This window comes from Canis lupus, chromosome 26 (genome assembly GCF_048164855.1).
Source record: "Canis lupus baileyi chromosome 26, mCanLup2.hap1, whole genome shotgun sequence".
NCBI lineage: Eukaryota > Metazoa > Chordata > Mammalia > Carnivora > Canidae > Canis > Canis lupus.
This window is the reverse complement of record NC_132863.1, coordinates 13,889,357-13,913,806: the sequence shown is the minus strand read 5'-3', so window position 1 is coordinate 13,913,806 and position 24,450 is coordinate 13,889,357. Positions and strand designations below refer to the sequence as shown.

Below are 24,450 nucleotides of genomic sequence, written 5' to 3'. Positions count from 1 at the left end.
AGCAACAAAACAAAGGAAAAAAACCCCACCATTACTGTGGTGACTGTTTTCAGTTAACTTTTGAAGATTATTGGAAACAAAAAACTCCCTCAAAGAAAATTTATAAGGAATACATTTTCAGTCACAAAGTAATAATATAATCATGACATGGTTAGGCAGTATGTAGAGGATATCTGGTGGCCTACAGCTAGGGGAAGGCAGGCACAAGATTTGGTGTAATGGGATTTGTTGTTCAGGTTAATAAATGGATTTTCCTCCTCAGGACTTATTATTTGGTAAGCCAGCCTCTCCTAGTACAACTCGACTCCAGGGAATTCCAGCTTTGGCTTACCAATACTTGGTTTCCCCAAAGTGACTAATGCTCACCTGTGGGGACCTCACCCCAAAAGTCTTCTGACTTGACTGACAGGAACAGCATTCTGGAATCCACTGTTTTGGGCCCACCTTCTTCTCTGTTCTCTCCCAACTTCACCACCTCAGCCTTAGCCCTTTCTTGTTGGTATGTAGTCAGTTTTGCCAAGAGTCAGTCGATTTGGAAGGCTTTAAAATAAGGCTAGGAATATGTGATTCACCTCCTAGCCAAAGCATGAAGCTAGATTTTTCCAGGGTGCCACACATAGCTATTGCTGCTCCACCTAGTACTACGTCCCAGCAGCAAGGCATGACTTAGCAAAGGTGCTCAGTGCACGATTGGACCTGCAGAGCTTGGCTGCAGTGTTAGCTGCAAGAGGGCAGGTTATGCCAGCGAGCCAAGCTTCCCTCTCAAAGCAAAAGCAGATGGTTTGCTGCTTATACTTCAAATTGTTCCTTTAAAGTTTGTTCACTGACATTAAAATTGCTCTGAGAGAGAGAGAGAGAGAGAGGAAAAAAGTTAGTCAAGGAAAGGATATGACTCTAGTCTGTATTCAGTGTTTCAGTGCTTTCATATTTTTTTAATATTAGATCTTTTCATGAGTGGGATTTCATGAGCAATCAATTTGATTACATTTTAGCCATCACTTTATATAGTGAAAGTCTCAAGAATGTCCAGTTCCTTTTCAGAAAAAGGAACTAATTGCATGTATTAAACCCAGGTTTATTTTGAGTCCAGCACGAGTAGTCTTTGTACCCAAACAGACAAACTTGAACTGTTTCATTTGTAAACTTGAGGAAGCAAGTGTGAGCCCCATTAGCCTAGAAATACCATATATATCTATGTCTTTTTGCTCATTGATTCAGCTTGGTCTTCTTATCTGCCTCTCCACTATAACTGGGAATTTGTCTTTTCTTGCACTGCTCTGGTTCTGAAAAGAATGCTTTGCTAAGTGTGCTGTGGTCAGTTACTAGGGTATCTTGACCACATCACCCATGGTCTACCTTCCATTCGTCAAACCTGACTCATGGAAGGAAAGCCCCGTAACTATAGGGAGAAAGTTTGTGTTGTATGGGCCTTTGTTTTATTTTTGTCATACTATTTTTAGTTCTAGCCTTATAGGGTATTTATAGCCAAATTTTAACAATCTTTGTTTCCATGTATGTCTTTCACATATTTTCTAGCTCAGTCATAGTTGAACCCTGCATGTGAAGCAAAATTCTTTGTTAAAACAACAGTATGAGGCAAAGCTGCCTTTCTGTTGTGTGAACAATGCCAAAACGCTCAACTGTAAATGGATATCTCTGTAGTCCACAAGGCACTGCATCTTTGGGCTGCAAAATGAGAGCAAGAGAGAAGAGACCAGTGTTTACATTTTATGTAGAAGATCGCATTTGTGAATTAAATCAGGTATTTTTGGTGCTGCCAAAGAGTGTACGTATTTGCAATAAAAGAGAAATTTAGCTATCATTGTCCCTCAGAGCTGCTTAAAATTTTGCTCTTGTTTTAATTTATGAAGATTCTAAGAGATCAACCTGAGATGGTATTGAATAAACCAGTGAAACAGGTTTGAGTTGACCTTGGCAACTCTGAGCCTTCTGCAGTCTGGGACTCGGACCAGAATGACCAGTCCTTACACACCAGTTCTTAATCTAAGCTAAGGAATTTCAATTGGTGTGCCATGTTTTTTCCTTTCCCTACCTTGGCTACATGTCTCTGATGGACAGTTTCTTTCCTGTTGTGTGGTGGACTTTGAGAGTTTTGTTTTTCTTTTCATAAGTAACACTGATTCATCAAACAATAGCTCCAGAAATTTGCTAGTGATGTGGTATGTTGATGTTGAATTAAAACCATCTGTTTCTGTTGTCTAATAAATATTAATCTACTTTAGAGAAATATGAGAAGTTAAATTATTTTCACCATTAATTGGCAGATATAGTGCAGTTTTTACAAAAGGAAATGGGCATATAGAGTATGGTCAGCAAGAACATGGAAGAAAATCACATTACTGATTCCCAGTTCTTTCCAGCCCATCACTTAGTGCTGTTCCTTTTTCAATAGATTTCTAAATCTGAGGCCAGAAACTAAGGAATAGTAGTGTTTAGGATAAAAAAGATTTAAACCAAGTTTGAAAAATGGGAAATATTCACATAGAAATCACTGTGGCTGGCTCCTCTTGAACAAATTGGAAGAGCTAATAGCACCGTACCTGGTACTCCCACATAACAACCGTCCACTGCCATCCTCAGTCTTGCATGGCCACACAGGGCACTTCACTGTTTTTGTCTTTCTTTTAGAAATGTGAAACTGAGGCAGAGGGAAATTAAATGAATTTCTCAGTTCACAGAGTAAGCCAACGTCATGATTTTTGAACAAAGCTCAGTAGCAAACTTACGTGTGGGATGTTACCCTGGAACACAGATAGCATTCTTTTCAGCTTTCACAGCTAAGTAAAAAAGCAAACAAATTGAAATGTTTAGTGTTGACTTTTTAATATGCACGATGTTGACTCTTTTTGCATTGCATTACATAGAGAATATATCTCATTTTTAAATTTACTTTAGGAACTCTGTTTACTGTTAAAAGAAACCATCGATTCAAGAGTTAATGAGTACTTGGAAGTTCGTAAACAACACAGGCCATCAAATACAGAATTCACAAGATCCAGTCCCTTGACCTTAAAAGGTAGGCACAGAGTACTTTGATTTTGGGTAAAATTTCTGCTTGGTGGAGATGGCAGTTTTGTTGGACTTTGTCATATTAGTACAGTGATACATTAAAAACAAGTTCTAATGAAGATGCTTTGTTTGGGTAGAGAAAATTAACAAAAAAGCCCTGGAGGGCTTTTAATGGGAGGCAAAATATATAAAGATAGAAAATAAAACATTCCTAAGGAAACTTGTGAATACTTTAAAGGATTTTTTTTTTTAACAAGTAGTCTTACAAATTGATTTACATTAATACTGACTTGATTTGGGGTTCTATGCTTTTTTAAATGCTTTCATATATGTCACCATATTTCAGAGGATCTCAACTGGGGGTGATTGTGCCTCAGGGGACATTTGGTTGTCATCCTGGTAACTACTGGCATCTAGAGAGTAGAAGCCAAGGATGCCACTAAATATCCTACAATGCACAGAAAAGCCCCCACAGCAAGGTGTTATCTGGCCCCAAATAGAAGGGCACTGAGGTCGAACTATCCCACCCGATTTCCTAACAACACTTTGAGAATGGTGATGTCTGAGTTGTAGGTGATAATGTTGAGGAGCTACAAGATTAAGAGCTCACCTAAATCAAAGATCATCTTTTTGAGGACAGAGATGATCTTGTTTATTTGCCGTCTTATCCCACACGCCCCACTCTTCCCTACATAGCCCAGTGCCGGATACACAGATTCAGTGACCTGTTGAAGAAAAGCATACCTGGGTGACAAGTGGCAGAACTGGACTCCAGACACAGCTCTTCTGACTCCCAGCCTGCTGTTCTTTATACTCTGTCATTGTTGTGATTTTAATTTTCTTTTAACTTTAAATCAGTGTCTCATAAATACTCTTTGTGGTACAGATAAGGTCAACCTCATTTTAATCCTCAGTGTACAGGACTGGATGGCGTAAACTGGGTAATGCTAATACAGCACCCCCTTAGAAGAAGAATTGTGTTAAGTAACCCCTTTGAAGCCATACTTAATCTACAGTGTTCACCTGGGCACAGCTGATAAGTGGGTCGACAGATTAATTTAACCCAAACCGAAAGCTTCAAACAAATGGATTTTTCAGTCCAAACAATATTATATTAGATGATGCTTTTTGGTATTTCGATTAGTTGTAGGACAAATCTTGAGAAAATCCAGAGGAGCTTGTATCCTTTGTACCTCAGCAGACTTGGCTGGTCTCAATTTCTAACTGGTACAAAGGAGAAGGAACAGAGAAGGGTCTCAAACTTCCATTTCTGATATGCAGGTGGCATGGGAGTACTGATTCTCAATTAGCCTTCCCCCTGGCTTCCTCTATTGCAGAGTGAAAAGTACTAAATATTCCATTTCCCTGCTTTTTTTTGAGTCCCTGCTTTCAGTTCTTTAGGTGTATACTTAGAAATGGAATTGCTGCATCATTTGGTAATTACCAGTTATATTTATTTTAATTATTTTTTTTCGAAGAATGTGCTATCCTGTTTTCCAGTGACTATTCCATTTTACATTCTCACCAAGAATGGATCCCAGTTTCTCCATAATCTTGTCAATACTTATTTTCTGTTGTTTTGATAGTAGCTATGTTAAGTTGTGAAGTGGTATCTTACTGTGATTTCAGTTTGTGTTTCCCTCATTTGTAGTGATTTTTGGCCATTTTTTCATATGCTTACTGGCCATTTGTGTTTCTTCTTTGGAGAAATGTCTATGTCCTTGGCTCATTTTTTATTATTTGTTTTTTGTTTTTGAGTTGTAAGAGTTCTTTTACATATTCTGGATATTAATTCCTTATCAAGTATTTGACCTGAAAATATTTTCCCATTGTGTGTTGCCTTTTTACTCTCAGTAGTGTCCTTTGATGTGCAAACGTTTTATGTTTTGATGTAGCCAATTCATCTATTATTTTGCTGCCTGTACTTGATGCTATATCTAAGAAATCATTACTGAATCCAATGTCATGAAGCTTTTAAGAGTTTTATAGATTTAGCTCCTTTTAATTAGGTATTTGATATATCCTAATTTCAAGGAAAGGGTCCAACTTCATTCTTTTGCATATGGATATTTAGTTGTTCCAGCACCATTTGTTGGTAAAGTCTGTCCTTTCTCCCATTGAATGGTCTTGGCTCCCTTATTAAAAGTCTTTAATCATAAATGTGAGGGTTGGGGGTGTCTAGGTGGTTCATTCGGGTAAGCAACTGCTTTTGGCTCAAGTCATGATCCCAGAGTCCTGGGATCGAGCTCTGTGGCAGGCTCCCTGCTCAGTGGGGAATCTGCTTCTCCCTCTCCCTTTGCCTACTATTCCCCCTGCTTGTGCTTTCTCTCTCTGTCAAATAAATACATTAAATAAATAAATAAATAAATAAATAAATAAATAAATAAATAAATAAGTAAGTAAGTAAGTAAGTAAGTATGTATGTATGTATAAATGTGAGGGTTTATTTCTAGGCTCTCTATTCTGATCTATTTATTGTTCCATATGTCTGTCTTTATGCCAGTACCATACTGTTTTGCTTACCATAGGTTCATAATAAGTTTTGAAATTAGGAGATGTGAGTCTTCGAACCTTCTTAATGTTTTTCAAATTGTCTTGGCCATTCAGGGTTCCTGTCACTACTTTTAGTGACTGTGTAGTATTCCATTAAATATCCATACTCTGATTTATTGGTAGAACATTTAGTTTGCATCTAATATTTTCACTGTGGTAAACAATGCTACAGTGCATATCCTGATGATATATACATGCTTGCACATAGCAACTTCTCTGTAATATTTTTAGTTTTAATGTTCATATTTTTATTTGTTTGTAAGAGCTTCTTAAGAATATGAATGCTTTGTATGTTTTATAGGTTTTAAGTGTCCTTTCTGAGTTTGTCATTTGCCTTTGACTTGGTTTATTTAGCTGCCCAAACACAAACTAGGAGAAGCCTGTATTTGCCTCATGGAGCCTTCAGTGATCAGTCACTTGTGGGGATGAATGCTAGGCTTCTCTGTAATGAGATAAATAGTGTAATCGACTGCTAGAGGTAGACAGGGTGATACTAATGAACCATTGCATTATTCACTCTTTAGGAAGAAAAGCTGTGCTAAGTATTCCTCCTTGAAAGTCAACTTGGTATAAAAGCACTCTCTTTCCTGCCTACTTCTGATCACAGTTAACCTTTAATTGACCATGTCTTTTGATGTTCATACCTTAACTAGTCCCCTCCTCTTCTGCCACCAACATCCCTGCTCCAGCCTCCCCTGCATGCCTGGGCATGGGCACTCACAGCAGCTCCCTGGCTGGCTTCCTTGCATCTGCTCTGGCCAGTGCCTCTCCTGCTGTTTATACTTCAGTTAGTGTCATCCCTTAATATCACAGGTCTGGGGATGCCTGAGTTGCTCAGCTGTTGAGCATCTGCCTTTGGCTCAGGGTGTGATTCCAGGATCACGTTCCCCACATTGGGCTCCCTGCATGGAGCCTGCTTTTTCCTCTGCCTGTGTCTCTGCCTCTCTCTCTCTCTCTCTCTCTCTCTCTCTGTATCTCTCAAGAATAAATGAATAAAATAAAATAAAATCACAGGTCTAATCTTGTGAACCACTTCCCCACTACTTCCCCAAGGCTTCCAGGTACAAGCCAGGATCCTTCGAGTAGCAGCCTCTCCAGCCTCCACTTGTCCCACTTTTTCCTTCTTTCTTACTCCACTGATGGCAGTTTAATTGCTTTCTTTCAAAGCTCCATTCTTCTGCTCATGGGGCCTCTGCCCATGTTGGAGCCCTGGTCTCCCCTTTCCCTGTGTTCCTTCTGCTCTCTGCTCAAAATCACTCTTTAGGGAAGCCTACCTGGGGACAGATCTCCTTGTTATAGGCCCACAAGCATCGTGAACACCATTCAATTAATATCTGTCTCTCCACAAACATATAAGCCACCTGAAGACAGGTTCTGCCTCTTATTACCATTGTGTCTTCAGCTTGGAGGACATTTCCTGCTTTGTAGTAAGTACTTAATAAATGTTTATACAGGTAATAAATTACATACAGGGTACTATCTTTCCTCTTCCTAGTAAGGTCAAGGCCTGCCCTAACATCCCCATCCTGCCTTGTCTCCTCCCGCTACTTACTTTCCTGCCTCCCCACAAGCCAAGCCTGCATTCTTTATACCTCTGCCTTAATATTTACACAGTTCACCTTTGTCTGGAAAACTCCTATTTAACTTTTGAGACCCAACTCAAATATTACTTCTCCAAAGTCTCCCTCGGTTTCTCTTCTTCTGGCACTTCACACTTTTAATACAGTTGTCACATTATGTTATAATTGTATACCTGCTTTTTTCCCACCTCTTAGTTGGCAAAGACTGATTCTTTGCCGCCCCCCCCCCCCCACAGGGCCTCTTCTTTTCTTCTCCAAATCATATAACTGCCTCCTTCCACAAAGAGGTCCATCTTGCTCTAGGATGTGCTCACCTGTAGGAACAGTGGACACATACTGTAATGTACTATCTATCGCCTTATATTGTTCATTAACAACATCAATAAAAATGGAAACTGAGTACATGTTTTTAGTATTGCCTCAGAGCCAAAGACATCGCTCTACATTTAATCTGCCTGTTCTCAGCTGTTCCCCATAATCTTACTGAAATGTCCTTTTCAAAAGCAATTTCAAAGCCACTAACCGTAAGGCCTTGCTATTTCCTCCTCGGTATCCAGTTCTGTGTCTCATGTTCCCTGAAAATAGAGTCCACATACTATATTGGTGGTTTGGATGAATGTGAGTAATTTATGCTTTTGTGTAAAGTAGATATCTTCTCTTATTTACATGAGTTTCTCACCTTTTTTCCATTTCTAGATCCACATAACAAATAATATACCTCATCACAGTACAGATACATAGAACATAATGCTGGCTGAGGTGAAGTCTCTGAGCTGGTAACTTTGTTGATTATTCAGATAAAAATATTTTTCATGCCAGTTTTCTGGTTTTCTTTATGAAAAAAAATTGCGTAAATGGTTTTGAGGCCATTTCCTTGATTTTACAATATAAAGGAACGCAGAGTATTCACCAACTAAATGAACAGCATAACACAGACATTTGCTGATAGTTTCATCTTTTTTAAGTCACCTGAGGTGTTATTTCAATAGATTCAGTAAAAATTAGTGTTGTAAGTCATGGGGCACTTCAGTGGCTCAGTCGGTTATGTGTCCAACTCTTGGTTTCAGCTCAGGTCATGATCTCAGGGTTGTAAGATTGAGCCCTGCAATGAGCTTCACAGGCTTGGCGTGGAGTCTGCTTGAATTCTCTATCCCTCTGCCTCTGTACTCCCATCCCCCATGCATGTGCGTGCTCTCCCCCACCTCAAATAAATAAATAAATCTTTAAAAAAAGGCTTAACTGTCAATTTCTGCCAATTCTGTTTCATTAACCTTGCCAAAACTAGGTGTTATCAGTGTTTTTAATTTTTCCCAGTCTGACAGGCCAAAAATCAAAAAAGGAGATAGTCTGCTCTCTGATTTTTATCTTTCACTTTTTTATGTGCTTGTTGACTAAACTGCCTGTTTACAGCTGTTGCTCATCTTTGTACTGGGTTGTTTGCCTTTTTCTTCCTAATATTTTCTCTTTCCTAGTGTCCCTTCCTTGATCACAGCCTTCTTAATCAACATTTGAATTACTGCCACAGCCTTCTTATTTTCCTTCCTTGATTTTCCTTCCAACTTATCCACACCTCTTCTGTCAAAGTGGCCTTTCGAAAACAACTGTGATAGTCTCCAGCTTAAAACCTTCTGTGGTCAGGAGCCTTAGTTGTCTAATATCCTTTATTTTAATTTCATTTCTGCTTGAGACTATCAGAATGGATCTGGCTCTTTAGCAGAGTCTGTAAAGATAATAGATAGCTCACAGGATCTACCTTTGGGAGGACACAGCATAACCTCAGCCACAGATGGGGACAGCTTTGGTACATGTGCTGTTTCAGCTGCAGTCTGCTATGCTCAGGACCAGGGGTCAGCCTCTGGTGCTGAGCACCATGCTGCTCCTTCTGAGCCTAGAGCAAGGCAAAACTAGATCCCATGGCTGTACCCTAGTTGCAGGTGGGCCAGGGAGGACAGAATGTTTGGCCTTTACCTTGGTAAAGTGGGATGTTAAAACGTGGGAAGTTGCCAAAACTTTGCAAGGAGGATGGTCAGAAGTTTTGGTGGGTGGACACAAGTTACAAAATATCCTCTCAAGTTTTTTTCTTGGCTGCCTTCTTCCACAAACTTCCAAACAACAACAGACTTCTGCCTAATGACAGCTCTCCCAAAGCCAGAGGAAATAAGCTCAGCATCTCCTCTGAGAGAAGGAGAGAGGGAGAGGGAGGGAACCCAAAGTCTCATACCCTAGCTCCAAGCCTAGGCTTCCTGAATGACATTCATTCACAGCCCTTGTTTGTTAACCCATTGACTAAATTATGAAGTTAACTCTTGACAACATACCTTAAAGAAAATGTAGGGAAACAGCCAAAAAAACTTAATATATGAAGGAAGAGAGTGCAGGAGGATGCCACCATTCTAACTTTTAAAATAAATAGTTGGTATTTATATCTTCTCTCCTCTTAACATTTGTGTCATATTGTCTTTGCCCTCAGCTAGTAACTCAGCTGATCAGGATTCTTTGCCTGGCAAGGTGATCCAAACCTCCATTCCAGAGAGATTTGAGCCTACAATGATCCTGCCTTTATGAGGCTGTCCACAGTTCTCATGAATTTTTAGCACTGGAAATGTATCCCTAGATAGAGCCTGTCATAATCCCTGTGTTTTATCCACTTGCCTCTGTTGTGTCATCATGGGCCAGCATTTCTACTCCCCTTTTGGTCTGTTTGTCTAGTGGCATAAAAAAACCTAAAGTAGTATGCGACACTTTTAAATTTCTGCCTGGGTCATTGTTACCCCTTCATTCCAGTTTTCCTTTGAATACTCATGAAGCACAGTCATGAGGATAGAAAGCAAACTTTTGCTGAGGTGGTCACTTCCCACTTCCACTCCCTGGTTCCAGGAATTCTTGCCAAGGGAACACATATTGTTCTGCTGGTCACAGCATGTAATATGTCTTGTAGGACTTTAACCCAGCCCCACAAGGTCCTGCCTTGCAGTTTGCATCACAACTGAATTTTCAGTAGGCCCTTCAACCACCCTGTAAGGCCAGCCACATTTGATCCTTGCTTGATTGCTTGGTAGGACCTTTGCATTTTATGATGTACCAGTGTATTTCTAAAAAGAGTTTCTTGGTCAGGAGTAATATGGTAATGGTGAATGAGGCCTTCAGTAGGTCCAGCAGAAACATGGCAGGCATAGAAAATACACCCAAATTCTGAATAAGGGTCCATTTCAGTGAAGATATTGTTTTCTCTGTGATGAAAGATGTCTAATATAATAATCTACCCACCATTGCTGACTGCTGGCCCATCTACTTGCAATATGAGAATTGGTAGGGAGACTCAAATTAATTGCTGCTTTGGCAGATTTTGCATTTGGCAAGGCTCAGTGTTGGTGAGGTTAAGTCCATGCCATTGAGCCCAAGCATAATACTCATCCTTGCCAACATGGCCACATGCCTCATGAGCCATTTGAGCAGGTAATCTGACATCTGGGGAAAGAGGCTGGCCAGCATCCACAGGGCAGGTCATTTTATCCAGGTCATTGCACGAATTTCTTAATGGAGGTTTTTGGAGAACATTCACATAAGATAGAGATATTTTCACACACACACTCCACTTAACTTTTCCTAAAATGTCCTCGTCACCAGTTGGTCTGAGATCCTGCCAATGAATGAATGAATAAATGCACACGCGCACAGACACACGCACACACACATCAGGCTATCTTTCCTTACAGGCCAAATGAACCCAAAGTATATCTCTCAACATTCTGCTCACTGGACAGATGTCTTTTCTCCACCCCAAGTGAGGTTATATCATTGCACTCCTTCACTTCTGGCTGATACTATCATATTGGGCAGAACCATTGAATAACCCGGAACAGATTTTTAGCAGATAAAAATCTGTTAGTAAGCTGATCACTCAAGCTGTCACCCTTTCAGGTCACTTACATAGGTCAAACAAACATGCAAACATATGCACAAGTGTTTGTGTTTATTTCTTAGTAGTAAGAATTACAGGGTGCAGAAGCTTGAATGAACTTTTTGACATGCCCAGAATGATTCTTTGATTTCCAGGGGTGCCTGGGTGGCTCAATGGTTGAGCATCTGCCTTCAGCTCAGGTCATGATCCTGGGATCCTGGGATTGAGTCCCAAATTGGTCTCCCCGCAGGGAGCTTGCTTCTCCTTCTGCCTCTGTGTGCCTGTCATGAATAAATAAAATCTTAAAAAACAATTTTTTTTTTATTTCCAAGGATCAATACTGTTTTTGTTTTTGTTTTTTTTTCAAAAGATTTATTTATTTTGAGAGGGAGAGCAGGGGGAGAGGCAGAGGGAGAAATTCTTACACAGACTCCCTGTTAAGTGGGAAGTCTGATTTGGGGCTCAGTCCCACAACCCTGAGATCATGACCTGAGTTGATATCAAGAGTCGGATGCTTAACTGACTGAGCCACCCAGGCACCCCTGCTTTTGGTTTCAGTGGGGAGCGGGAACTTCAGAGACCATTTTTCTGGCCCTTCATTACTGTATAGCACTTACTCCATGAGATATGGAGTCCAAGTTTAGGTTCCATTGGTTGCAGGGTAAATCTATCCCAGTTTTGTACTCATCAACTGAGAAGACAAATACAGATTTTCATGGACCTGCTGGGCCCTCTGTGAGATGTATTGAAACCAAGTTTCTACTTACCACACTCTGTTGGGTTACAGTGGCAGTCGGGAACCCCAAGAATTAGCATTATCTCAGAGCCACTGTCCAGACATTCTCTTTTTTTTTTTTTAATTTTTTTAAATTGGAGTTCAATTTGCCAACATTTAGCATAACACCCAGTGCTCATCCCGCCAAGTGCCCCCCTCAGTGCCCATCACCCAGTCACCCCAACCCCCCACCGACCTCCCTTTCCACCACCCCTTGTTCATTTCCCAGAGTTAGGAGTCTCTCATGTTTTGTCACCCTTACTGATATTTTCATTCATTTTCTCTCCTTTCCCTTTATTCCCTTTCACTAATTTTTATATTCCCCAAATGAATGAGGCCATATAATGTTTGTCCTTTTCCGACTGACTTCTTTCACTCAGCATAATACCCTCCAATTCCATCCACGTCGAAGCAAATGGTGGGTATTTGTCATTTCTAATGGCTGAGTAATATTCCATTGTATACATAAACCACATCTTCTTTATCCATTCATCTTTTGATGGACACCGAGGCTCCTTCCACAGTTTGGCTATTGTGGACATTGCTGCTATAAACATCGGGGTGCAGGTGTCCCGGCGTTTCACTGCATCTGTATTTTTGGGGTAAATCCCCAGCAGTGCAATTGCTGGGTTGTAGGGCAGATCTATTTTTAACTCTTTGAGGAACCTCCACACGGTTTTCCAGAGTGGCTGCACCAGTTCACATTCCCACCAACAGTGCAAGAGGGTTCCCCTTTCTCCGCATCCTCTCCAACATTTGTTGTTTCCTGTCTTGTTAATTTTCCCCATTCTCACTGGTGTGAGGTGTATCTCATTGAGGTTTTGATTTGTATTTTCCTGATTGTCCAGTCATTCTCAAAAGTTCTAGGTATTCCCCTTTTCTCATTGTGCAGGTATCCTAGGAAACAGTTGCACATCCCAAGTGGAAGAGTTATGGTCCTGACTTAAGGGACACCTGGCTTTCTGTTCAAGGAGATACGATTTTGAGAACTGAGTCAAATCTGGGGACTGGGTGAAAGTCTGTGGCACTCCTTCAAAGTAGCCCAAGTCAGGCCCCTGTTGACCAGACCTAGATTTTTTTCCCCCCTATTATATATTATTTTGCTGTGGCTGCCATAAGAAAATACCACAGATTGAGTGGCTTAAACAAATTTATTTTCTCACAGTTCTGGAGGCTTAGAAGTCTAAGATGTAGGTATCAGCAGGATTGGTTTATTTTGAGGCCTCTCTCCTTGGCTTGTAGATGCGGCTGTCTTCTCCTTGTGGCTTCACATAATTTTCCTCTTATTTGTATCTGTGTCCTGATTTCCTCCTGTAATATGGACATCAGTCACATTGGATTTGGGCCCAATCTGATGACTTCATTTTAACATTTTAACTTAATTACCTCTTTAAAGATCCTATATCCAAATACAGTCACATTCTAAGGTGCTGGGGATCAGGATTTCAACATACAATTTTGGAGAGACACACAGTTCAGCCTATAATACACAGTTTAAGTAGGGCCTAAGTATGCTCTCCATTTTATTTGGAGTTATGGACATATCTGTTAACCAATAAGCCAAAGATGTCTGTGGATTGAGCCACTGGCAGATTTCCTCCCAAGGTTACCACTGAGTAATCTTGGACCAAGTGACTTGGCCAGCCATAGGCCTTAGTTGACCACAAAGTTTAGGCCACCCAGTCACCAGATGACGCACCCACTCTTGGGCTTTTGTGGTCTACAGACACCATGTCTGTCCTGGTCATTAGTCTCAGCAACTATACTCACTCCCTCACCCTCATCCCCAATGTGGCTGCCCAGGAATAGGCCTGGTAACAGTATCCTCTCCATGTTGACCCCTCACCATTGTGCAGACAGTTCTGGGAACACAGGACAATCACTTGGTACAGGCTGACATTCTCACACAGATCAGTATGCATATTCTCCATTCTCTTGGCATCCTGTAGCTAGGTGTGCATGGCTGAGGTACAGCTCAATGTACCTTATGTCTGTATTCCAACAGAGGGGCCCTGGTTCTCCCACTGATTGACCTTTTTATTGAGCAAGTATGAAAGTGACCTTGTGGGCATGGTGTTGGCACACATTTTAGTACCAGGTTCAGGCACCAAGCAGTCTGATTATTCAGAAGAATGTTGTGTCCAAGCCAACTGCCTAGTGCCTGTTGACCTTGCCAGCCCTACAACTAGACCCATGGGAAGCTGCATTCAAGAGGAGCCCCTCTCCCCCAAGTAGTCCCAGATAGCTTCGGCCAGGCAACCCTGGGAGAGCTTCTGTGATCATTTATCAGCTTGTCACTGTAGCCTCACTGACCAACAGCACCCAGAACATCATACTCTTGCCTCTGGGCTTTTGCATATGTTCCCCTCCTCTCCCAGCAACTCTCTCCTCCTTCCCATTGCTAGGTCAGCTCCTCCTCCTGCAGGCCTGTGCCTGGGTGTCACTTCTCCTAAGAAACTTTATCTGACTCTCTGTACCTTCTCTCTCAGGGAGCTGCCCCCTGCCCTTTCCCGTGTACCCGGCCCACCCTCAATAGTAGCAGCACTCACCATTTCAGCTGGTTCCTGGCTTCCCAGAGAGATTTCACTTTCATTGAAGGCAGGGTTCTTGTGCTGTTCAGCACCCAGTGCAGAGCTGTTACTCAGGAGGAACACAAGCAATGGAAGAAATAAAGAACTGAAATGTAGTTTCTGGTTACAAGTCACATGTTTATCTGCCAAGGCTTTGCGATGCACTTCCATTGCAACATCTCTTGCCCCTTCAACAAAAGGCAGAGGTGAAAGTGGTCTGTGAGTTAACAAGTTATTAAACAGTTGTTCTCGTTTGGTTTTCAGAAAGTCAAAACCACATCCTACTCCAGTATAAGGACAACTGCAGTATCTTCTGGCTTTTTGGCACTTCGGGACTGAACACATCCTCCCTCCAGCCCCTCCCTAGCCCAGGTGTCTGTTAGCATTCTTACTCCTACCAGTTAGTTACCTGTTAGTGAGCTTCAGCCTGACCAGCCCTGTGCTGGCTCTCCTGCATCCCCATGGCAGATCCTCGGGCAGCCCTATCTAGCTGGCATTCTTAACTCTTGATCTGAAGATGAGAACCAAATTCAAGAGTTTAGGCAGCTTGCCCAAGGTTGAAAAGCTACTAAGTGTCAGAGGCAGTGTTAAAATGCTGCTGTCTGATGTCTGGCTGGTCTGAGAGAGAGAGAGAGAATGTATGTATGTTTTCTCTTTTAATAATAAAAACAAAGCTATCTTTCGGTTAACCATATGAAAGCCAGGAGCAGTGTTCTGCTTGAACTATCATGTGGCTGTCTTTGTTTGGGTTTCTATCCTCTATTCTCTGATCCCAAGATGGAAAAGGAGACACAGACTCCAAAATAGAGTTCATCTTTCACCTCCAAGCACTTACCTCAGTGCATTGTCTAAATAGTAGGGGTTTGCTTCATTTTTGTGTTTGTGGAGCAGTAAATTTTCTTTTTTTTACTGCCTATTATTCCATTTTGCATAACCTTTTTCTTGCACTTAACATCTAAGAAACCCAATCCTTTGGAAAATGCCATAAAATAAATTAAATTTTCCTGGGTACTGTGGTTTCTGTCTGCAGTGGCTTTCTTTTTGGCTTTTCTTCTAAGCTGAACATGCCTCTAAAATCTTAGCTTAAATCTTTAGCCAATGCATGTAGCTGTCTGCTCATTCTTTTGTGGCATCCAAGGTATCCTCTGTGAATGTTCAGGGCTGAATTACCAGGCTTCCTCTCTCTTCATCAACACCCACGCAGCATTCTGTGGTGGGGCACATTACCACCATGTTAGGAAATCAGTGGGTGTTCACACCAGAGGAGAAAAAGAAAAAGAATCGCCAAAACAAGCAAGTTCTTCCTATTCTTCCCTCTGTCTGAGAAATGTTCCCCTCCTTTTCCCAACGCCCAGTGTGTGGTACCTGCCAAAGAAAGCTTTCTCTTTGCTCTTCAGACACAGGCCTGATTGTGAGCCCTTCTCTCTGGTGGCCCCAGGAGTGCAAATTTGTATATGGGTTGTTTGTTTGGGTTTGTGTTTATTTTCCCAGCACATTGAAAACAGGGCCTTTTCCTATTGAAAATAAATTTTGGAAGTGAACTACTTTTCCCTTTGAGCCCAGCCCTTCCTCACCATAAACGGGCAGGCATTTTCCAAGAGGACAGTGAAAACTGGCCTCAAAACACCATCCCTAAACATTCACAGGAGTACCTCCAACAACTGTTAACCCCGAAAAAGCCCCTGTTGACAAATGCTACTGACTACCTCAGCCACTCCTGACGGCTATCAGCTGTCCCCGCGGAGTGGCAGCCTCTGCTCCGTGGTGGCAGAACTGGGTCACAGTCACGTGTGCAGCTATGGTGGGGTCCCCAGGCTTCCCCAGCCAGACACAGACGACTGAAAGGGGGAGAACCCGGCCCTCGTGTGGTTTTATAAACAGCAAAACAGTGCAACACATTTTCAATTATCTACTGTTCTGGTAAATATTCTTAATATTTAGGCATTGTTTTTTCTATTCACAGCCCTTTACAAATAGAAATGGATTTCCTTAAATTTGTCCTAGGGCACAGTGGAAACATGTGTTTTCTTTTTACACATGTGTTTAAATAGCTTTGCTTATTATTTACATTTCTTCCCATAGTGTACTCAATCAAAACATTTTCTAGGCTTTCATCCACATGAGAAGCTTAAAAGGGCAATAATGAAAGCAAGTGCCTATAAGCCCTCTGGTGAATATGCCACAGTGTCAGCAGAGATTATTTTTCCAGGAAAGGGCAGTTTGCAGAATTTAAAGTTCTTATACTGTCTACCAAAAGTATGCAAAAACAGCGTTGACAACACAAGATGCTTTGGATTTGCAAAAACTAGGGAGGCTTTGCTAACCATTTATTGCAATAAGTGGAAAGAAAACAAAAATCCTTAACCTTGAAGGGCAGTATTTCCACTTGTCACAGTCACCTGTTAAGGAAATTGCCAGTTTTAGTGACTGGTCTTTTGTTCACTTTTTAATTTTGGAAGAAATTAAAACACACACAAAACCCCCTCTGATACACAAGGTTTCAAAAAGAGTTAGGATTCTCTCTGCCACACCAAGAGGTTGTCACACTTCAATTTGAGCCACCTAGAAAACTTTGTCCATGGTAGCTTGAACCTCATGAGATTGATCCTACTGGCCTGTGAGTAAGCTGCTTCCATCTCTCCCACCCCACCCTTCTCCCTTAACTTCCTACCATGCACATCAGAAAGACAATGATTTTTCCCTCATAAAACAAAGTCTGTATTGCCATTGCTTAGTTTCAAATTACAAAGCCAGTTCTGTTGGAGCTTTTATGGTGATGCAATGCCAGTATTCCTTTTGAGTCTGCTTGTTCACATTTATATCTGGGCTCAGTGCTCCCACATTTCTGCCTATTCTGGAACTGGGGAGTTCAAAACAACTCTTCCAAATCCTCTGGGAGGACTCTTAGGTTTCAGAAAGATCTTTGTCATCAAATGGTGATTGCAAGGCTTTTTTTAAGCAGTTGGCCCGGTTGGCTGAGAGCCCTGCCCATTACCAGCTCTATGAAGATTGATGATTTGTCACCAGATATTCCAAAGACAAATCCCATTTGGTGGTCAGGTAGAACTGGTTGGCACTCCTGCCCTGTGGTGGGTGGGAGGAGAAGTAATGGAAGAAAAAGTCACTGGCCTTTAATTGATAATAAGGGTGAGATAAAAAACTTTCTTTTGGTGTTCTCGTCTGTCACATTATCTCTAATGGTGACAACTGGATGGGAGGCCTGTAATTCTCTGGGTTTGCCCAGTGGAAATTGTGATTTATCCCAGCATTTTGGGAATGTGTCCCCTGTGGCACTGGCTTTGTTGTCCAAATGGTTTGGCAGCTGCTTAGCGTATGTACGTGTCTGTGTGTTGAGGTGAGGGGTAGAGGGCTGGGTGGCACACAAGGATAGTGAGACTTCTATAAGGAGGTACTTTCTTTTGATGCATCCCAGATGAAGTTTTAAAAAGTGGCAACCTCTCCTGTGTTTGACAGATACTAATGAGGGCAGCTCCTCTTCCCTATCCTCCCACTGCCACTCATAAAGCAGTGGCCTTGTCTTGTAGGGGTTGCATATAATTTTTTAATGTGTGGGATGACAAGGGATAGTGGAAACTATTTGCCTTGGCATGTACTGTTCATTTCTCAGAGGAGTTTTATGTGCATTACGCTATAGTAGTACCCTTCCGATGTCTGGGAAGTGCTCAGAGCATTTACCATTCTTGTTTATTCCCTTTAAATTCTTTTTTTTTTTTTTTTAATTTTTATTTATTTATGATAGTCACAGAGAGAGAGAGAGAGAGAGAGAGAGAGAGAGAGTCAGAGACATAGGCCGAGGGAGAAGCAGGCTCCATACACCGGGAGCCTGATGTGGGATTCGATCCCGGGTCTCCAGGATCACGCCCTGGGCCAAAGGCAGGCACCAAACCGCTGCGCCACCCAGGGATCCCTCCCTTTAAATTCTTTTCCTTTAGCCAGGCTCTCCAGTCACATGCAAAGATTTTAACATTTCTAGTAATTGAGTTTCACATCACTAGTATTAATTGCCACTAGAAAGCCTGAGAGAGAAAACAGTAGTTATCTAACAGATTAAATGTCTATAAGAACCCCTTGATTTTGAAGGGTGGAGGGACAAGTGAAGAGGCCCTACTGTAGGATAAGACACTGTGGTTTAACACTTTGGAAGTGAGATTTGCTAACTAAATACCTTGGGAATTGTGAGGACTACAACCCACATGATGATTGAAACCCAGAGATGCTTTCGTTTTCAAATTACCTAACATGACACCTAATCAGTGTAATTATTTAGGACGAAAGTGAAAGAATCTAAAATTATTTTTTGTAGTTACTATTTTCAGTTTACTACTTCAATTATTTATAATAAAAATAATTTTACACACACTGTAATAACTTCTGTGAACTGGGCAGGTAGTATCTGCTCCCTTTGATATTTCTGTTGTCTCTAAGTGAATCCGCCACAAATTTCTGAGGTTGGTATTTGTGAAGCACTGTGAATGCCTGGGCTATTCCCCAGAGAGTTGAGTAGAAGCGTATTTAATAAACTGCTCAGGTACACTTAATTGTGGAACTTGTTTATATTTGTTGCTCAAACACAGTGCTGTTATTATTTAGAGCCTAAACTCCAATCAGATTCAAATTTACTTTAACTATTTGATCATGAACCATGCAATCTAATGGGAAACTTGGCTTAACCTGTTTTGTGAAATGTCTTGAGAACCAAATTATCCATGTCTGTGTCAAGCAAAAACAAAACTAGGTCCACATGATCTGAAACATAGAAAATGAATGCCTAGCAGAGATGCTGGTTTTACCTTTGAGGCCAAGATCGAATTACAATCCTGGGGTATGTGTGTGTTCATAAATGTTTATGTTTTTTATTTCTGTGTGTCTTTAATAAATAATACAGATAAGTATATACCCACAGATATAAGTTGCTGGTAAAGAAAATAAAAAGTTACAAGGTCTGAAAGGAGACACCAAAAATATGATTTCCTTACAAATATTTGCAGGAATTTTACTTAATTGCAACCAGAAGTCTGACCTGGAAGTGTAGTGTTTTGACCTCTGAGCTGTCTGGTTTCCTATTTGCGGTGTTTTGCTCTCCCCTAACTGTGAGAAAATCTATTTTACACGGTTTTAACCCTGTATATTCTTAGAAACACTGAAGTAGAAATTATTCCCTTGAGGGAAAAGAAATTCTCATTATTTAAAGAATGACTTGTAAAGGTTTCTCTTAAATAGAAAACATTTTTGAAACACTTAGGAAATCTTTCTTCATAAGATATATTTGAAAATAAAACAGCTTCTGGGTTTCCTTTCAAGGTAATGTGAACTTCTGGAAGACTCAAATTTTTGCATTGTGTAAGTTTATCCTTATTTTAGTAAAGTACTAACTTTTTAATAGCAAAAGTATAGAGTTTATAAATAGTTCCTGTATGAGGAAGCTTTTTCATACTTTTTTTTTTCTGTGTCCAACTTAGTAAATCTTTTTTCCCCCTCTCTCTAGTATTTTAGATAAGTAAAAATTAGGCTGAATAAACTCTGGGGACTCGGAGTAGTGTATGGTATTCTAATGGGCTAAAAGACACCAATGGAATTTAATTGGGATAACTGTGGGGTAAGGAGGCCTACTATTGGAAAATTATAGAATGCACATATCAAATGTTTGTAGATGGTATTTCCTGAATCTAGTACAGTGGTGGGGAACATTTTTCCTGTGTAGCCTCTTAGAATTTGCCTGCATGATCAACCAGTCATATACCCCATTTTAAAAGCTCAGACATTTTCAGTTGGAGGAAAGCAGCATTCTTCCTAAGTATTTGAATTTAGGGATTTAAGAATGAGGAACACTGACAGGTCCTATCCATTTAGTTGAAGAGCATTTCATCCCATTCTTTTTTATTTGTTTAATAACAGCTTTATTGAAATATAATTTACATACCATACAGTTCATTTATTTAAAGTATAGAATTCAGTGGTTTTTATATATTCACAAAGTTGTGCAACTGTCACCAGAACCAGTTTTAGAACATTTTCTTCACTCTGTAAAGAAACCCTGTGCCCGTTAGCAGCTGCTTCCCATTTTTCCCCATCGTGACTCCCACTCTGTCACTAGGTAACGATCAATTTCTGTTTGGTCTCTACTGATTTGCCTACCTACTCTGGACATTACATATAAATGGAATCTTACAATATGTTGTTTTTTGTAACTGGTTTTTATTTAGCACATTTTCAAGGTTCATCTATATTATAATTATTTATTGGTAATACTTCATTTCTTTCCGTTGCCAAATAATACTCCATTGTATGGATGTATCACATTTTGTTTATCCATTCATCAGTTGGTAGACACCTGGATTTGCTTTCTTTGGCTATTGGGAATAATGCCACTATGACTACTTGTACAGGTCTTTGAGTGGATGTATGTGCTCCCTTCTCATGAATAGATATCTAAGAATGGAATTTCTGAGTAACTTTGTATTTAATATATTGAGGAACTTCCAGACTTTTTTCCAAAGCAGCTGCACCAATTTTATGTTCCCGCTAAAAATGGATGAGTATTCTATTTTCTCCACATTCTTGCCAACACTTGCTATTATCTGGCATTTTGGTTATAGCCATCCTAGTGAATGTGAAGTGGCTTTGATTATGATTTTGCAATCTATTTCCCTGATGGCTAATGATGTTTATTTTCTGTTTAAGTACTTATTTGTCATTTGTTTAATCTTTTTTGGAGAAATGTTTTCAAATCCTTTGTCCATTTTTAAGTTGAAGGTTTTTTATTATTGAGTTGAGTTGTAGGAGTTCTTTACATATTTTAGATTCAGGTCCCTTATCAAATAGATGATTTGCAAAATTTTTCTCCTGTGGATTGTCTTTTCAGTTTCTTGATGGTATCTTTGAAACAAAGACGTTTTTAATTTTGATGGTGTCCAGTTTATTCAACTTTTTTGTTTTGTTACTTCTCCATTTTGTATTATATCTGAGAAACCATTGTCTAATCCAAGCCCATGAAGATTTGTGCCTGTGTTTATTTCCTAAGACTTTTATAGTTTTAACTCTTCCGCTTACATCTTTGATCCATTTTGAGTTAGTGAGTTAATTTTATGTATGATGTGAGGTAGACTCCAGCTTTATTCTTTTGCATGTGGTTATCAGGTTGCCCCAGTACCATCTATTGAAAAGACTATTCTATCCCAATTTAATTGTCTTGGCCCCCTTGTTGAAAATCAGTTGTCAGTAAATACAAGGATTTATTTCTGGACTCTCAGTTCTATTTCTACATGTCTGTCCTATGCCAGTACCAAACTATTTCAATTAGCCTTGTATTAAATGTTATTTCTTTCCCAACAAGGTTAAAGCTGGCATTTACCAGGATCAAGAGTCTCTTTTAACCTAGTCAGTATAAACATCATTTTAAATTGTTATAAACGCCTTATTTTTAAAGAATTAGTAAGATATTAATTATACCAAGCTTTTTTCTAGGATTCTTAGATTAAATTAAACCCTTTCACAAATTTATCAGCTTTAATTATTCCATTTTAACCAAATTAGTGAAGAGAAAAGTGATCCTCAGTATAGTCAAGGTCTTCATATTAATGGAAACCCATAGTGAGTCATCAGTATTTGTAAGATATACTGGGGATGCTTACAAGTCTCTGGAACTCCTGTTAAAATCCTTTACTCGAGGTTGTAAAGCTGACTGCAAGTCAAACACCCCCCCCCCCCCCCCCCCCGCTGCCCCTCCATCTCTCCTCTGTACTTTGTCTCTCCCTATCCTCTTGTGCATACTGAACTCTAAGCCTCCCCTACCTCCCAGGCTTCCTGGGAGCCAATAGGAGTTGTCTGTGGTTTGAGGCAAACATTCTTGTGGTGCCCACCATTCTCAGTCCTTCTAGCAGGATCCTTTTGATCCCTCCAGATTCTGCTTAGATGTTTCCTTTCCTTGGGGAGCGCCTTCCCCCCAATTTAATTTGTTACTCTCCATTGTTTAATGAAACATACCCTTCCTTTCTCAGTCTCCCTGGCTTCCAGTGCATGTCTTTGTTGTAGCACTTAGATTGTAGCCATCATCCTTTCACTGCACTATCTCTCCCTCTGACCTCAGTTGAGTACCTCAGGAGCTAAGCAGTTTTCTTGGCACAGCCAGGGATTCACATAGCACTTGTATGTGGTGGGTACATAAAGAGGGCAAGTGGGAAGACTCTGGTGTGATTATTTCTTTTAGAGGAACACCTGGCTTTTGACAGGATGAAAAAAAATAACCATTTTCTGTTCATATTAATCTATAACTCTAGTGAGATCATTCTCAGGGTCAGAAAGAGGAAAAAAACTACCCTGTAGGGTGTCTCACTTGTATGAAACTACTCCAGTTTGCTGCCATCCTGCTTCCTCAGCAGCAGCTCACTACTGTCAGTGTGATATTTAGTTCATGTCACGTGACTAACATAGACTTCCCAGATAGAGATATATAACTCAAACCTGTTTCACAATATTGGCCTTATTTCTCTTTCTAAGGAATTTTCTATTTTTCCTGAGCCCGGAAAAGTGTTTTCTAGAAGAAACTGTGTTTTCAGAAGAGAGTTGAGAAAGAAGTAAGACTGATGTGTGAGAAAAGATTTCAGTGATGGGACTCAGCAGAGTGGAGGGGTATAGGTGAAGGTAGATAGGGAAAAGCAGGCCCATGAAGCATCAGCTTGAGTAGACCACAGGGCACGACTGAGGAGCCAGGGGAGGTGATGATGGGACGGTGTAGATGGGGCTGGTGTTGAGGAAAACCCTAAGAAGTGACAGAAGCTTCTTGTAGAACCTCAATGGTGGGAGAGTCCGTGGAGAGGTTGCACCACTGAGAAAAGATGGAGAAGAACATAGTAAGCCATTGAGGAGCACAAGGCCAGGGAGGAGGTGGGAGGGCGGTGCAGAGCACAAGATAGAAGGAAATACATGACAGAGGGTCTTGATGTCTTTGCTGAGGTGGGTATCACCTTGAAACTCACAGCCTGCTCCAGGGCCTCACAGAGATCTCCAGGACTCCCTTTCAGAGACTCCAAAGCACTCCAATGTCCAGTATTTTCAAATACCAATTGCAAAGGTCTCCTACCATACGAACCTTCTATGAAAACCCCTAAAAGGAAGAGAGAAAGCTGCTGTGAAGAGAAGGGAAAACTGTGGCTGGAACCAGCTTCAGTCATGTGACTGAGCGCTGAGGAGCACCCTGAAAATGTTTGCCTTTGAAAGCTGGGAATAGAGGAATAGCCTACAGAAGAGTGGTTCTGTGGGATGGATATCCAGGACGCTGTTTGGGATGTTGTAACATTACAAGAGGCTTTTGTGGAGCCTCAGGAGCATTCAACAAAAGGAAAAATTTACAGGTCAGGAGAAAGTGGGATTTTTGTGGACTGATGGAGCAGTGTCTGTCTACTCCTCAGGGTGTTGGGGACTGAGCTGCAGGCAGGGTACATCTTCAGTCCTCTCCTGTGTATGTCTGATCTGATGTTTCTCCAGAGACCATTAGAGTATCAGCCCACTAGTTTCCTACTCCTTCCCTCCCTGTTTCTGGTAGTTCCTTCGTATTTCCATTTCTTTTGAGCTCTACTATTGTACTGAAGTATGTTTTTCTTTTATCCAGATTCGATATGTTTTTAGCAGGAGGGAATCCTTTATCTCTGCCTCCCCAGATTCCGCTTTTAGGCATATGCCCTTTTTACTGCAAGGCTCAATTTTTTAAAAGTATGATATACTTTTTACTCCATACCTAAGAGCTTGATGATGTGGCTTGAAGTCTGCAAAATGTATGTATCTGTATCTATATGTATACCTATACCGATAATCAATTAACATATTCAAGCAAGTAGCTCAATAATGAAATTACCATTTCTGTTGTGCATGCAATAGTGTGCTTATTTAGGGCTTAAGGAAGATGAGAGCTTTACAGTCACTTATTAGATAATTTTTGTTTAGGTTGCTTTTGAATTGTTACTTACAAAATTATTCTAAAGATTATGGTTACAATTCACAACATACTATGGAGATCCCTGGGTG

General features: G+C 40.7%; 1 protein-coding gene across 1 annotated transcript in view; it reads left to right on the top strand.

The window, feature by feature from the left end:
• Positions 1-24,450, top strand: part of SLX4IP (SLX4 interacting protein) — a 184,526-nt gene that overhangs the window by 116,742 nt on the left and 43,334 nt on the right. The window contains 1 exon segment of the mRNA XM_072800068.1: positions 2,917-3,037. Within this exon segment, the coding sequence (XP_072656169.1) occupies positions 2,917-3,037 (121 nt within the window).